The sequence below is a fragment of the Strix aluco genome, chromosome 2 (genome assembly GCF_031877795.1).
Source record: "Strix aluco isolate bStrAlu1 chromosome 2, bStrAlu1.hap1, whole genome shotgun sequence".
In the NCBI taxonomy this organism is placed as follows: Eukaryota; Metazoa; Chordata; class Aves; order Strigiformes; family Strigidae; genus Strix; species Strix aluco.
Window position 1 is genome coordinate 123,900,629 of NC_133932.1, and position 16,511 is coordinate 123,917,139.

At 37.3% G+C, this 16,511-nt stretch overlaps 1 protein-coding gene across 5 annotated transcripts in view; it reads right to left on the reverse strand.

Annotated features, from left to right (window-relative positions):
- The window catches only part of CNTN5 (contactin 5), a 671,848-nt gene that overhangs the window by 253,432 nt on the left and 401,905 nt on the right, over positions 1-16,511 (reverse strand). For all 5 annotated transcript variants that reach the window (XR_012622124.1, XM_074816205.1, XM_074816204.1 and 2 more), the window contains one exon: positions 12,514-12,732. Coding sequence is in view for 4 of the 5 variants with exons in the window: in XM_074816205.1 (XP_074672306.1) it covers positions 12,514-12,732 (219 nt within the window). In the remaining variant the exon portion in view is untranslated. The remainder of the gene's footprint in view (positions 1-12,513; positions 12,733-16,511) is intronic.

Here is a 16,511-nt window from a genome sequence, read left to right on the forward strand (position 1 = left end):
CAAAGAACTAAAACGTAGTTTTCCCCTTTATGTCAAGGCGTTGCTATGAAAAATCACTTTTAAAATTAATGGCAGCAACTGGTGGCTACTATTAAATAATATATAGCAAAGTCTGACATTTCATTTTCCTTCACTGTCTTCTCTAATTTTGGTGTGTATCTATATCTTCACATGAATTTACATTTCTGAACAAGAAAAACTGAATAGACCTATAGAATACATCTATGATTCCAATTCATTCATATTGTGAAGATGGAAATGTAACCTTCAGAAAAGTAAAAGGTTGAAAGTATAGCATCTCTGATCACGTAGGTCTGAACAACTAAAATATCCACTGTGCACTACAAGACTGTAGAATTTTAATCAACTTAGACTTGCTCCAAACTCTTTGATGATTTAGTCCCATAATGCTCTTCAAATTTAGAGCACTAGCCTAATGATTTGGGTGAGGGGAGATAGTTACATTGTCCTACTACTTGCAATGAAACATGGGAGCAGGGTTTTCTCTGTCAGTTTTATGGTCTCACATACTCACATCATAAAAGTCCTCCAACTGGTACTGAGGACAGCATGACACATTAAGCAGTTTATAACCTCCTGTTATGTTTGTCCTACCAATACCAGCATGAAGTAAGAAAGGTGCACCTGAAGTCTTTGTGGTTTGGTCACTGACTTTAAAAAATTTACTGCATTATTCTACCAACTCCACAAAACTTCAACTACATGTTATGGGTTCACAGTTTTGGGAACTGTGACCTTTTTCATACTGCTAATAGTTTCAGAAAGTTTGAGTGGGCAGGAAAAGGGGCATGTGACTACAAGTCTTGGTACAGAGAAGCCTTGGAATGTGAAAAAGGATGAGAAACACGGGAGTCATCGGTCATAGTATGCTAGTTCTGAGATGCAAATTTCTGTCCTTAAATTCTGTGACATTTTGGGTTTCTCACTTCTATTATTATCATACAGTGAAAAGACCACATGAAAACCCATTATGCTATTCAACCTTCCTTTTCAGTGACTATACACTTATTACTTACTTAGGTTTTCGTCTTTTTACACTGTTATTCAAATGCAGATTTTGAAAATACCTTTATTTTCGGGTATGCTTCTCTGAAACAGATTCAAATAAGTAGCCTGTCAATTTGTAAAGAGAGCAAATAAGAGCAGCAGCAATTAGTAGTTTCCGTTTTCCATAATTTTCAAGTTTATTAGACCTTTTTGTAGGACTGTGTAAAGGAGCATGGATTGCTGTTCTGCATATTTACATTATTTCCATGTTTAGCTATATTACTTCAGTTCTGTGTATTGGCAGAAATGTATTTTCTGGGACAGATATCTCCATTATTTAAAAAAACCCAACCACAAAAAATGATTTCTGATATGTGCTTATATTATTGAAGTTAAAATAGGAGAACGCATTACTTCTGAATGCAGTGGTCGCAGAAGACAAAGGTGGGGACTGGGAGAATGGAGAATGTAGGAGAAGATCAGGTTTGAGATCGTCTAAGGAACCTGAAGGTGCACAAGTCCATGGGACCTGAGGACACACATCCATGGGTGCTGAGGGAACTGGGAAATGAAGTTTCTAAGCCACTATCCATCATATTTGAGAAGTCGTGACACTCTGGTGAAGTTCCCACTGACTGGACAAGCAGAAACATAACACCCACTTCTAAAAACCGAAAAAAGGAAGACCCAGGGAACTACAGGTCAGTCTCACCTCCATGGCCAGCAAGATCATGGAGCGGATCCTTCTGGATGTGCTAGGCCACATGGAAAATAAGGAGATGATTGGTGACAGCCAGCATGGCTTCACTAAGGGCAAATCATGCCTGAGGAATTTGATGGCTTTCTACAACAGGGTTACAGTGTTGGTGGATAAGGGAAGAGCAACTCACGTCGTCTACCTGGACTTTGTGCAAAGCATTTGACACTGTCCCGCATGACATCTTTGCTTCTAAATTGGAGAGATATGTATTTGATGGATGGACCATGGTTGGACCATGGATGCATGGACCAGTGTTATGGTCAATGGCTTGATGACCAAGTGGAGAGCAGTGATGAGTGGCATTCCTCAAGGGCTGGTATTAGGACTGGCGCTGTTTAACATCTTTGTTGGTGACATGGAGAGCAGGATTGAGTGCACCCTCAGCGAGTCTGCTGATGACACCAAGCTGTGTGGTGCGGTCAACACACTGGAGGGAAGGGATGCGACCCAGAGGGACCTTGATAGGCTTGAGAGGTGGGCCTGTGCAATCTGCTCAACAAAGCCAAGTGCAAGGTCTTTCTTGCACAGGGGTCGAGGCAATCCCAAGCACAAACACAGGCTGGGTGATGAATGAATGGAGAGCAGCCCTGTGGAGAAGGACTTGGTGGTATTAGTGAATGGAAAACTGACTATGAGACAGCAATGTGCACTCGCAGCCCAGAAAGCCAACCACATCCTCAGCTGCATCAAGGGAAGTGTGGCCAGCAGGTCAAGGGAGGGGATTCTCCCCCTCTCTGCTCTTGTGAGAGCCCACCTGCAGTACTGTGTTCAGCTCTTTGGCCCCCAACAAGAAGGTCATAGAACTGTTGGAGCAAGTCCAGAGGAGGGCCACGAAGATGATCAGGGGGCTGGAACATGTGCCCTGTGAGGACAGGCTGAGAGAGTTGGGGTTGTTCAGCCTGGAGAAGAGAAGGTTCTGGGGAGACCTTATAGCAGCCTTCCAGTACTTAAAGGGGGCCTACAGGAAAAATGGGGAGGGACTCTATCAGGGAGTGTAGCGATAGGATGAGGGGTAATGGTTTAAAATTTAAAGAGGGTAGATTTAAATTAGATACCAGGAAGAAATTGCTTCCTGTGAGGGTGCTGAGACACTGGAACAGGCTGTCCAGAGAAGTTGTGGCTGCCCCCTCCCTGGAAGTGTTCAAGGCCATGTTGGGCGGGGTTTTAAGCAACCTAATCTAGTGAGTGTCCCTGACTGTGGCAGGGGGGGTGGAACTAGGTCCCTTCCAAACCAAACAATTCTATGAGTCTATGATTCTGTGAAAATAACTCCAGTACTAAGTTTTGAGCGCTACAGCTGAGACTGCCACAGGGGCAATGCAATCAGCTGGCAAAACTTATTTTAGGAAAGGAAAACGTGGGTACAAAAACATTGTATGTATTGTGTCTTATACTTTGGTTACCTGCTTCTTACATTCCACGAGAGAAAATATTAATGAATGTAGGCATAAATAATCAGAGCTCTCATCAAGCTAGTCTAGCAAAACCAAGAATTAATTAATGAATAAAAACCTAAATCCTAGGTTTAGATTTAGGTGTTGTACCATGCAGATTAGTAGGTGTATGGATAGGGAGTATATTCATGAAAAGTAATGATTTTATCTTCTCCCTAGGAGTGACTCTGTAGATAAAATATATCACAATCTAGGATTGCTGGAAAGAAAAGAAAAATGTGAAATGCTAGGTAGGTGCTGATGTCACTAGCTGCACAGGCATTCTTTCTACCTGTACTATTAGCAACAGTAATACTGCAATTCTGTGTTGCACATTCCTTTTGGAAAAATAACCTGAACTCTTCAGGTGGATGCTGGCGTTCTTAATGGTGGTGGCCAAATGGATATTTGTGCTATATAGAATGAGAAGAACAGGTTGTCTGTCTGCAGTGAAGACAAAGATAACAGAGAAAGTTCAGTGCATGCAAGTCATGTTCCTAAGAGATGAAAAGATGTAGTTAGCTGCTTATCTGCATTTCAGATGGAGTGTGGAGTACTGGCAGAGATTATTTGGAGACTCAGAAGCAACATAATAATGGATGAGATGTTCATCAGTTTGTAGCTAAATTGAATAAATGAATTCTTAGTTAGATCATCTGGACTGCAACAGAATAATTGAAGAAAAGGGTCTATTCTGAAGAGACCAAAGCACTTGATGAAAAGACAAGACTATATGTTTATAAATTATTAGGCTTAATAAAGGGGTGATTAGATAAAATGCAGTGGGGTGTGATATGTGATATGCAAGAAAACATAACACATCACCTAATGATACCATCTTCATTTAAACTCCAGTGACAGACTTGAAACTGAAAATCTTAAGTATTCTATGCCTCCTCTCTTAATTTCAAAGCAATGAAGGAAACACAATGAAGATGAAAATATTTCATTTAAATAGTTTAAAAAGTATTTTTAAACTCTTTTTTTTTCAGATTAAAACACAGCCTGGCTTATAACGAAAGAGAAAACTTTTCATTTTGTTATACATAATGCTAATAAAATCTCAAATAAAATGTAACTGTATCAATGATGGGCATATAGCTTAACTAGCACTTAATATCCCATTAAAGGTAACGGAGAGTCCTGGAAATTGACCTGGAGCACCACTGGAAGTTCACTGTGTTCTCTTTTCTATGTAGGGAATTTAAAGCTACGTTGAAACGGTGGGACTTGAGAACATTTCCCAGAAGCCAGTGCACACTCTGCTAATATTGCTGTTTCATGGTGGAATGAGACTCAGGGATGCAGACCTCTTTTACCTTTCCCTAATACAGATAATGGAGGTAAAGCCAGGTTGTGAGGCAAGCAGAGAGTTATAGTGAGGCTGCAGATCTGCAAGACTAGTCAGTCATGGAACGAGGACTGAGGAGCGAATTGGGCTGAATGGTGACCCCACAGCCTGAAATCTTTGAAACTGAGTGATGTGAATAGTCACCTTAAATTGAATTAATCCATTTTCCTAGAACAAATTAAAAAAACAAATGTGTATGTGCATGGCACCACTCATAATACCGAGATTTCTAACACTGCAGGATCAGCTGTTATTTTAAGTAACAATTACTTATTAGCAGTTTTCAACATTTTCATATCAAGGAAGACACTTACAGAACCATAAACTTAATTTATAATGTTAAAAGTTTGGTTCAGTGGTAAATGAATTGATATTCAGCATTCAGATAAATGGCTTTAAATTTCTCCTAAAAATTCTGTAATCACCATACTGCTTCACAATTTTCAATTTGTCAATACTGTTTAATTTTGATTCTTGAACAACACCATGTCTTCTTCACCCTTTATACTGCCTATATTATTTCTGAGGCAGACATGCCCCCTGAGAGAATAACATGCAGAATAAAACCTGAAGTGCTTGGAGAAAACATATATCTAATGACTAGTATGGGAGTTAATCAGCCTTCTGAGGAATAGGTGATTCTCATCTGTCACTGCTTTTAGGGACAATTGAATTAAATCTGCGGTGCAACAGATGGTGGCTGCTCCTCCTTTGTCTTCCAGAGCTGGAGGCTCACAGAAGGACAGGACCAGGCCGTGGCACCTGGTCCAAAGATAGGACCAGAACATGACCTCAGCCACACACCCAGAGAGATTTGCTAACTTCTACAAGGATGCTGAGACAAAGTTAAGGAATCAAGACTCTGGCAGAGCCCTGGGCATGTGTTGTCCATGGTGAGCCAGGGTGACTGTTTCCTTAGTTTGTTGATATTATCCTGCCTTTTGCAGCCACAGGCCCAGACAGGGACAGGACCAGACCATGACTCACTCCCATTCTCTCCCTCCACAGCCACTCAGCCAGAGATTTGTGCAGCTTTTGACAAAGCCATTGACCTAAGGACAAGGAAGCACACACAGCCCCAGGCTGCATCACGCCATGGTCCCACAGGCAGCTGGAGGCTCCCCACAGCCATGGACAAGGGGAGCTCTGGGCCACCTGCCCTCTCTGTCTGAAACTCACCTTGAAATAAAATGTTCTGATTCATGAGCCATTGGCTGGTTCTTCTGCTTTGTGTGGTCTTTTTGGTGAAAGCTTCTAGGCCTTTTCTTTATTGTCCTTATTTTGTTATTATATTTAATTTATATATCTTTACATATGTGCATATATATGTTATATACTCTCTCACACACACACACACACACACACACATTTTTATACACATGTATATTTTCTGATCCCTTCAGGGATCCAAAAGCATCAGGTTTGTTTGTACTCATGTTTTAACTAACAGTGACCCATGCTCTTAAACAGGACAGTCCTATGTGAGTGTGCATTGGAGGATCTGAACTCCACACCTTATTTTTTCTTTCTAACTTGAGCAAGAGCATAAAAAGACATGAAGCATATGTATATTTCAATTTGCTAAATTAATTTCTCAAGAGAAATATTTCTGTTCCTCACACAAGGTTTTTATTAAAACAATCAGTTTTCTGTATCTTACTTAAGTGCTATGAAACCAGTGATTTATTATAGAGTGGCATGTATGTCTTGGATTACAGGTATGCATTGCAACCAAGCAATGTAACAGCTAGTTTATGGTACCTTTATAAATTTTAAGTAGCAATTTTCGATCCAGGCAATTAAAAGCACTAAGCACTCTAATTAGGATTTACTATTTAAACTGGTAATACCCAGAAAGGCAAAGATATGGAAAACATTCCAAATATTAGTAAAATTCCTCTTTTTAAATTATTGTATACCCTTGAGAGCAGTACTCAAATATTCTTTTAATTCCAAGGTTCTCCTTGCAGCACATTTGCAGTTACAAAATACTGGAGCATTTGTCTTAGTAAGAAGTATTTAAATCCTTACGGGAATGGAAACTGGAATCTGTATATCCTACACCTCAGACAGTAGCCAAAATGTGGTTTCTCTCTCTTACATACACACTTTCATTCTCTCCCTCAATTCCTGATGAAAAAAAATTCAGATGTTCTTTAGTTTTTCTTGCTGAGCAATGCAAATACCATGAGAACAAACTGCAGATGAGACTAAAGTTTCCTGTACTTTCAATTCTGTAGTAACTGAAATAGTGTCATTTCTCAACACTCAGCTTTCTTGCCACCATCCTTCATACAATTCCAGGTCAATCAATACACTGTGAAAAAGAATGAATTTCTGAAACCCTGGGAACACAGAGGTGGGCAGGAAGACCTGCACTGAAGCTGCATTAGCAATACTGGTTTTAGCATCTGATAATTCTGTGTGCTGTACTTTTAAAGAATAAAAGAAATAAGGTTCTTCTATATGTCTTCTTAAATATTTTTAAAAACAGAATTGTCTGCAGAAGGAAAAGGTGTAGCAAATTCTACACTTCACTGGTCACTTGCATTAAATGTCATTAGTGTAGTTTGACCCTGTCTGCAATGTTACAGTACCATTCAAGCTATATGACTGGCATAAATAGTCTTGGTGCTATCTTCTCAGTCTGAGGTACTGGTAGGAGGAAACAGTTCTGAGGTAGGAGGAAACAGGTATCTGAGGCAATATGCTCAGGTAGCATGTGAATATGGGGGAAGGAGATATTTCTTCAGGTCTTCTCCCCTTCATCTGCTCATGTCCCTTTAGAAGCACTTTTTTACTGCAGGTGATACTGGTGAATGGCTTTGTTAATCCTTCTGAGGGTGTACTAGAGAGATCTTCAGACAAACCATTTGTTTTCAGCTGTTATTCTGACATGCAAAATTTGTCCAAATTTCAGTTAGAAAAAGGGTGATGGCAGTTCTTTGAAAGTAGAGTAACTCAGCAAAATTTAAAAAACGCAAATTTTTACAGAACTGGGAAATCAATGTTTTCTTATCTCTCCACTTTATTTTTTTTTTTTTTCCATTTTACAAAGGCTTGTTGAACTCATGTGGAGATGGAAGAATTTTCTAAAGAAAAGCTACAAGATCCTGTAAAATGATAGAACTTCTAAAGCAGCCTAAAAGGAGGAGTCACTAACAGATCTTCCATTCTAAAATATACATTGGACTCTGCATACAGACCCTACCCAGAAAAGTATCTACTTGACATATCATGGGCCAAACCATATCGCAATGATCTGTCAGTCCTGGGTATTAATATGTTCAGGATACATTAAGAAAGTTGCAGGAACTGCTGATAAGGCTATATATGTTGCTGAAATGTGCATATCATCAGAATTTATTAATATAAAACAAAGGTGTTTCGTTTCAAATTGGTCCTACAAAGTGAAAGACACTTTTTGGTAAAAGTGGATCAGGTTTTAGTGCTACTTATTGTCAAACTTGCTTTTGAATTTCTCTTTCTTGGTTTGTTTTCAGTTTGTGCTTGTTGTATGCAATTGAGGTGATGAGTCTAAAGGATCTTCTGATTAACCTTTGTTACCATGGAAACAAACAGTTTAACCTGTTCGGTATGTTCAGAAAATATATATAAATAATCACCCTTCTTTCAAAGAAAACATGTTGCTTTCTTCAATTAAAAGATAGAAACCCTCTTTTTTTTAGCTTAAACACTGAAAAAGTGTATTAACTTCAGTGCTATTATTGATCTTACAACTAGGTTCTATAATATAAACTTTCACTTAACACCTGGAAATAAAAAATGACTATACATTTTAATATCCCTATAATCTGTCAAAATATAAAATTTCCTTTAATATAATGAAAAAGAAAAAGCCTACTAATTCATCATAGCAAAATAAGTTCCAATAAATAAATCTGTGCATAACGGATTTAAACATTAACAAAGGTGGCTGCAACTTACAATAATTAGTTTCACAGAATCACAGAATCACACAGAATCGTCTAGGTTGGAAAAGACCTTGAAGATCATCTAGTCCAACCATTAACCTAACATTGACAGTTCCCAACTACACCATATCCCTAAGCACTATGTCAACCCTACTCTTGAACATCTCCAGGGATGGGGACTCCACCACCTCCCTGGGCAGCCCATTCCAACGCCTAACAACCCGTTCTGTAAAGAAATACTTCCTAATATCTAGTCTGAACCTTCCCTGGCACAACTTGAGGCCATTCCCTCTTGTCCTATCGCTCATTACTTGGTTAAAGAGACTCATCCCCAGTTCTCTGCAACCTCCTTTCAGGTAGTTGTAGAGGGCGATGAGGTCTCCCCTCAGCCTCCTCTTCTCCAGACTAAACAACCCCAGTTCCCTCAGCCGCTCCTCGTACGACATGTGCTCCAGACCCTTCACCAGCTTCGTTGCCCTTCTCTGGACACGCTCGAGTAATTCAATTTGCATCTATAGAAGCAGACACACACATATATATGTATGCATATTTATAACACATGCACTTGTAAAATCCATTTAACCTAAAAACTATGTTTCATTTAACTTAAAAGTCAAGAAAGTTTGAAGACGCTTTCCTTTTGACATGTAAGTTCAGGCAGATATACATGCCCCAAGGTACGTACATTGATTTTAGTATGCTGCATGCTCGAATAGTGTACGGTACATGCATGACTGAGTTTCTATTGCAAAGGAGATAAATTTTTTTTTCTCAGATTTTCAGATTTATCTTTTCTGAAGCACATATGTTTATTTGCTTATTAGGCAAGATAAGACAAGTTTTTTCTGTTGCTTGAAAATGCTCTCTCTGTTCTGAGGCCTGAAATAAACATATCCATTCTAAACTCAGTTTATGCTATCTAAACAGCATGCCACATTAATCAATATTGCCCAATATTTTTTAGCAATGAAAAAAATTTTAGTAATTGGTGTCTTTAATTCAGACTGGTAAATGCTGAATCTAGCAGAAGGTGCGGAATCAGGAATTCCCATTCAGTAAAAATTAGATTCCTATCTTGCACATCTTAAGGTTCACTAATTCACTTTTAGTTGTGAACTGGACTCTGTTCTTTATTCTAAAACATATCAAACTAAAGATGGAAAGACAAAAAAGAGTTTTTATTCAAGGTTAAGTTCAATTATCTTTATTGCGGCATTTCCAAAAGTTTTTGGAATGGTAAGAAAGTATAAGAGCTTGCAGTTTTATGATTCTTCAAGAGTATTTAATGAATAATTAACACTCTCTATGCACAGTTTTTAGTCGTGACTTTACACATTGATACATATCCTGAAGGACTGTATTGCTTTAACTGCATGTTTACCCTAAGTAATTCCATATAGTTTAAATTCAACAGTTCTTTTAATTTGAGATATCAGGAAACACATGCTGAATTGAGAGTGCAAATTAAATGGCATAAAGTCAGTATTAAAGGACCTTTATTAGAAGCCACATCAGGACTCTGAGCGTGTCTGCTGGGAAATCAGTTGAGAAGTCTCTTGAGAACCCGTATACTTAGGCAGCTAATAAAAGTATTTTGTTTTTTTCTTATGGCAAACCTGGCTCCTGAGTATATGCCATATATTAGGTGTTTGAATTATGCAAGTTCTCAATCTTAACAACATAAAATATGTTTCCCCCCCTCTTATTAATGTCCTCTCACTTATAGCAGTGGTCACTTATGACCACACATGAGCACAGGGTGCTGTAGCATTTCCTTATTTAGGAGGCCCTGGCTAACAAACACGACCACTTAACTCTATAACTTATCACATACCAGTTGTAAGAAGATAACTAGAATACTTTTCCTTCTCAAGAGCTCTAAAAACTGAAAAAAAGCCTTGATACCAAATCAAATCAAGAAATTTACTAATTTAAGTAAATGGAATGACAGATGATTGAGACAGTAAACTTATTTCTGATTTCTAAATATCAAAGATATAATCTCAAACATAACGTTATTAACAGAACTGAGAAAGATTTAGAAAATAATTTGTATTCAGCTGCCACATATTCTTGCCCTCTTGGATAATGCAGATTATCCTACCTGGTGTCCTGCTACGGAGTCCTCAATCCTGCCATGCCAGAAGTATGCTGGTCTTTTCTAAATCCTGTTTCATACCCGTTCTTGTATCATGCAGGTGCTTCACATTTACCTGTTTCTACAACTGTCTACACAGCTGGATATACAAAGACCTGTTAAGTGGTGGAGTAACTCTCCTAGAATTGTTTTATGCAGTCCTTGGAAGAAAGAGTTGAAGTCCCTCTCTTCTGAGTTAAGTGCTCTGTTCATTGGGGCCTATGAGTTATGGCCGATTTAAAATTTTGTCTCCAGTCAGTGGTTCTTCACTTCCTGATGCAAACTAGAAGAAACTCAACTCTAGAGTTGTGGTCCCTATATTTTGAGAAGACTCGTGATTGCTGACCTATACAGATATGATTCAGCATACCTTCTGGAAGGTCCAAGTGTTTAGGTGGTGGAATTTTTACTCTGAAGATCCCCATCCCATATCCCATTTTCTTAGAATGAGATGGGCATAAAATTTTCTGAGCCCTCTCAAAGTAAGGATTTAAGCATAACAGTCAAATTTCACATGAAATTTAAACTCAGTAAGCTGCCTTTTTGCCAGTCATTTTTTCCCCAAGAAAACATGATAGAAAAATCAGGGTCAACCAGGGAAAAGATGTTTTATAGTTCCAGCTTGTTTTAATAATAATTATTATTAATTATAATTTATTAATAAATTCCCTATTCTTTTGCCTTGTGGCTATCAATTCCTTCTTCTTCAGCTTCTAGACATTCATGCTGTTGAAGACCAGGATAATACACTCTGGTTCTAATCCTGAACTTTGATTTTCACTTGCACCTATCAGGTTGGTTGGGAGGAGTTATCAGTGCCTGGTGCATGGGCAACAACTGAGTTTAGTCTAGTCACTGCTTACAAAGAATATTGCAGAGCAAGGACAAATGTAGAAACCTGCCCCAGTTCCAGAACTTTTATCAAACAGATCAACTTGCATGATTCAAATTGTTAGTTTTCTAGACCTACCTTAACTCAGGGAACATATTTATGCTTGTATATATACCATTTCTGATCACAAAAATGCATGCATACACCATTAGCTTTACAATACATGCAATGTACTTTCCAGGGGAAAAAAAAAAAAAAAAGACTTTACTGAAAGAAGCAGTAATCATGTAATCACAGTCATTATATTGCATGAATGTTGAACTGTGAGGTATTACTCACAATTCTTTCCTCTGTTACTTCATTAGACTATTATGTTTAAATATCCTCTAACCTCTCCCTCAGTCCTTCTCCTTCCTTCCTTCCTCATTTCTGTTTTTCTTTCTAGCTTTTTTAGAACGTAATTCCGATAAATATTATCACTAAAGAAATGGTATCAAAAATGTGACTTTTTAAATGTAACCACATATGAGAAAATATTACTGTGAATTATTGCATTTAAAGGTAAATGACACCATATCACACTGGTATGTCTAGCCATGCATATACATGTGTGCATGCACAACAGAGTTGAATACACAGAGTAGGTAATGTAGAGAAAAAGTAGTTTTATAATATTTACTACTCATGTTTAATTTACATTACTACCATTCATGATTAAATTAGAAAAATTCCAAAAAGAAAAAATATATATAAAAGAGAGACTGCCATTTTACTACTAGATTAAATTGTGCTGTAATGGAATTTCAAATCACTAGTTTGCTATCTTCATGTAGCAAAAACTGTATAAAACTATTCTGCATAGGAGTCTTTAAGAAAGAATGTTTTAACTGGTGACTTTAAGGCTAATCTGAAGAATCTAAAGGTAAAGAGGCCTATTCCTACTTTGTGATGTTTAATAAAATTCAAAATTGTATTTGAGAAATACTGAAGTAAACTGATAAAAAAGTACTGTTTTTGAAAAAAGTTTCAAAGATTCAGAGAGGAAAAATAAACTTACCATCATGTTTGAAGGCCTCCGAAAAATGGTAGAGGTTTGTTGGGGAGTGGTAATGTTGTGCAGCTCCTCTCCAGCCTGGTGAAGATACACTTCCTAATGAAGGACTGCTTAATCGTGGTCTGTTCTTTGAATTAAATGAGGTTAAAGATGAACTACCAGATTTGATTCTTAGGATAGCAGCATATGAAGTGGGGAGACCAGGAACAGCTTCTGAATATTCTGAAAAAAATGTAAGAAGTGAACACTGAATAAAGATAAAATCTATCACTTTTTCAAAAAAATATTTAGTTATCAGTAGAGAAGAAGAAAAGTTTTATCTGGATAGCAGCATAGAGCTCTAAAACAGAAAGTTCCCCTGCACAGAAAGTTTTAACACAGTACAAAAACCAGGTGGTATTACATTTCTTACTTATGGCAACATGAGTTTTCAATATCTTTATTTCTACTTCTATGACCCTAGGTAACTAGTAGAAAACTGTGTGCCAAGCCACCATCTTTCCTTCACAGCCTTACATTACCTTCTATATGCAGTGCAGAAACACTGGCTGAAGCCAAATATGCTCCTCATTTCAACACTACTCTGCAAGTCAAGTGGGTTAGCTAAAAATCCCAAGAGCTCATATATGCACAAATATTTCTCCCAAAAACATGTACATGCCAAAGACACCTCCTTTTCAGCCTCTGTAACTTCCCTTTTTTTTTCCTTTTCTGCCTGTACTTAAAATTTTCCATGTCTACAAATAAAGAATAGTGCCCAAGTTTTTGGTACATGTATAATGCCAAATATAAGAGAAATAAATAAATTATATTATTATAATAGATTAAAACTATCACTCAGGAGCTGCAGGAACAAAGCAGACACAACTATTGAAATCAATAGTACTTAACATGCAACAGTCTTAAGGAGGTGAGGACATTTAAAAATACGTTTATATAGGTGAACTCAGACTGCATAATAAGTGCCTATGAAGGAAATTATTTTTTGAGGGACAGTGGAAGTGACTGGCAGAACACAGATCATTGCTCTGTCATCTCCATTGATGATAAATATTTATAAATTGGACATTCTTCACATTGACATAACATGAACAATGAAAAACTAGGAGTGTTCAAAAGCTTTGAAGAGCAGCACACTCAACTGAATTAAAATCTCTTCAAAATACTAGGTCATGGCATTGATGGAGGGCTTTTGGAAAAATATTCTAAACATAAATATAGTTTGGACTATTTTATAGTTCAAATGGTTTAAAATTAGAGAAATATGCATTTTGCTTTATGAAGATTGTGACAGAGAAAGCTTAAAGTCTTTCAGGTTTTGGAAAATATCATTTCAGTACAGTATTTATTGTCCCTGGTCAGATGCTTAAAAACCTCTTCTACCTTTTAGAAGAAGCTGGAATTCAGCTAAAGCAGATGGCCAGTATTTTAAAATTATCATTTTCATCTATGCAAACTCTAAATATACAGATTATTTGATGATGCTCTATCTCATTTAAAATTTGGATTTAAATAGAAGTTTTGGCAATCAGATGGGAAGGGCACAAATAAGGAGAACTCTGCTTTAATTTGTTTTTCAACTTGGTCTCACAAATGATCTATTGAGTACATTCTAAGCCTAAGGGGAGACCTCATCACTCTCTACAACTACCTGAAAGGACATTGTAGAGAGGTTGGTGCTGGTCTCTTCTCACAGGTGATTAGTGACAGAACAAGGGGGAACGGCTTTAAACTCCAACAGGGGAGGTTCAGACTGGACATTAGGAAAAAAAATTTCACAGAAAGAGTGGTCAGACAGTGGAATAGGCTGCCCAGGGAGGTGGTGGAGTCACCATCCCTGGATGTGTTTAAGGGTTGTTTAGATGAGATGCTGGGGGATATGGTGTAGGGGAGAACTTTGTAGAGTAGGGCTGATGGTTGGACTCGATGATCCCAAGGGTCTTTTCCAACCTGAATGATTCTATGATTCTATGATAATGTGCATCATGCTGTTTTGTATATCGTATACCTAATATCATTTTTCCTGGCCCACAAAGGGAGGGAAAATAGAACATCATCATGATAAATTAAAATTTAGTATGAAAATATATCTTATGGGACCTCTTGAAACATTATCATCGGAATATAAACATGATTTCACAAAAATATCTTTGTTTGTCTTTCAACATATTCCTTCAACATTTTTCAATATTTATATATTTTAGTTCTTTAAAGTAAAAGTTTTTCATAGGGGGAAAGTAAAGTAAAATCTTTCAAATTCCAGGGGAATATTGAAAAAAATCTTTAAAAATTCATATTAAAATCTATCCCAATTAAAATAACTTATTTTCGTTCTGATTCCCCTGAGGTCAAAATCTCAAAGTCATAGAGGTTTCTTGAAGAAATTTTTATATTTTTGACTTATTTTGGTCTCAACAAATGCTAATTTATCTTATGAATAAAAATATTTTTGGCCTTAGAGATATAAATTATTTCAGATAAATGAGCTCCAGTAGAAATGTCCATGGTTAAACTTATCACATTAACTGCTTAATGCAGAATGGACATCTTCCTTGTGAGCAGAGAAGGAAGACATTCCCTGGGGAATATGGATAGAGAAAAGGGATAAGTCTCTGTAACACAGTCTACATTAGAGGATGGAAAAGTTTGGTGGTGAACATAGCAGTTCTGGTGACAGAAGAACTAATTAGTTGGGCACTGTGGAGCTCCTCAGATCCTCACAGCTCAGATCCTCTGATATCCTCAGGGTTGCTGATACCCTCCATGGAAATGCTGCAGGAAATCTGGAAATGGGCAGGTTGGGACACAGTCCTGTGTTTCTCAGATGGTGCTGGGATGTGGACAGATTGTATCTGGTAATAAGGACGCAAGGCACCATGCAAAGGACTTTTGAAAAGACACCACATCTCTCTGTCTTTTAAATACACACACATCCTTCTGCTTCTAACCCAAGGTGAAGAAATGATCTGTAACCTACATAAGATGGACAAGGAAGCAGAAAGAAAATGCTGAACTAAAAAGTGTGATGTCACAAACACCTATTCCAGTGTATATTTTTATACATAAGTAAACTATTATATAATTCTAACAGTGATATATATTGTTTTACAGGATCCATTTCTACAGCTTTTTTTTTTTAAAAAAAAAAAGGTGGAAACAGTGGTGATTGCTGTTGGGAAGACATTCCTCCAGTGTGCGCACATAGAATAAATACACACTAGAAGGAATTTCACTTTATAATAAAAAAAATGCAGACCTGCCCTTGGTCCAAACTTTACAACACAGCATAATAAACCTTAATAAGATTTACAAAGGAAACATGATTGCAATCATATATATAATGAATGTACTGTTCCTTGAGCATTTTCTGCAGATACAGGCACTTTTCTATTTTCAGCATGGTATTTTAGCTCTGTGCTATTTGCCCTATGGCAAGTGACATGCATTTGGGAAAACTTCATGTCAGTACTTTTTCAGCAAATGATAAATACTTGATGTGACTGAAATATGGTATTATTAGGCTGTTAAATGTACTATATGTCGTACTTATATCAGTAGTAAAACTCTGTCTGAAGACCTTTAAAACTATGCAGTCCATTTATTGACAACAGACGATAGTTCCTTAGATGATGTTCCTGAGTATATCAGTTATTCTAGCCTGAGAAGATTCAAATAATTATTTTTATGTCATTTCATTGCAAAAATTATGAAACAGTGTTCCTTGATGGGTAGACAGAAAGGCTTCCTGTGCAAGCTAGAGAGTCTGAGCTGTGTATTGCTTCTTTTGCAAAGAAATGGAGATTAGCAATCAGACATTAAATACTATTACTAATAATCCCAATTCTTAGATCTTTTGATATAGCTTCTATGTTCCTATTCCCCTATATTGTCAGCTTTGAAAGTGGGTGGAGCAAGCACACAACTCCGCATGTTTCTGCATCAACATACTATTGTTATAATTCTTCCTTTTGTTTTCAATATTAAATTTTTCAGCTCAGTGA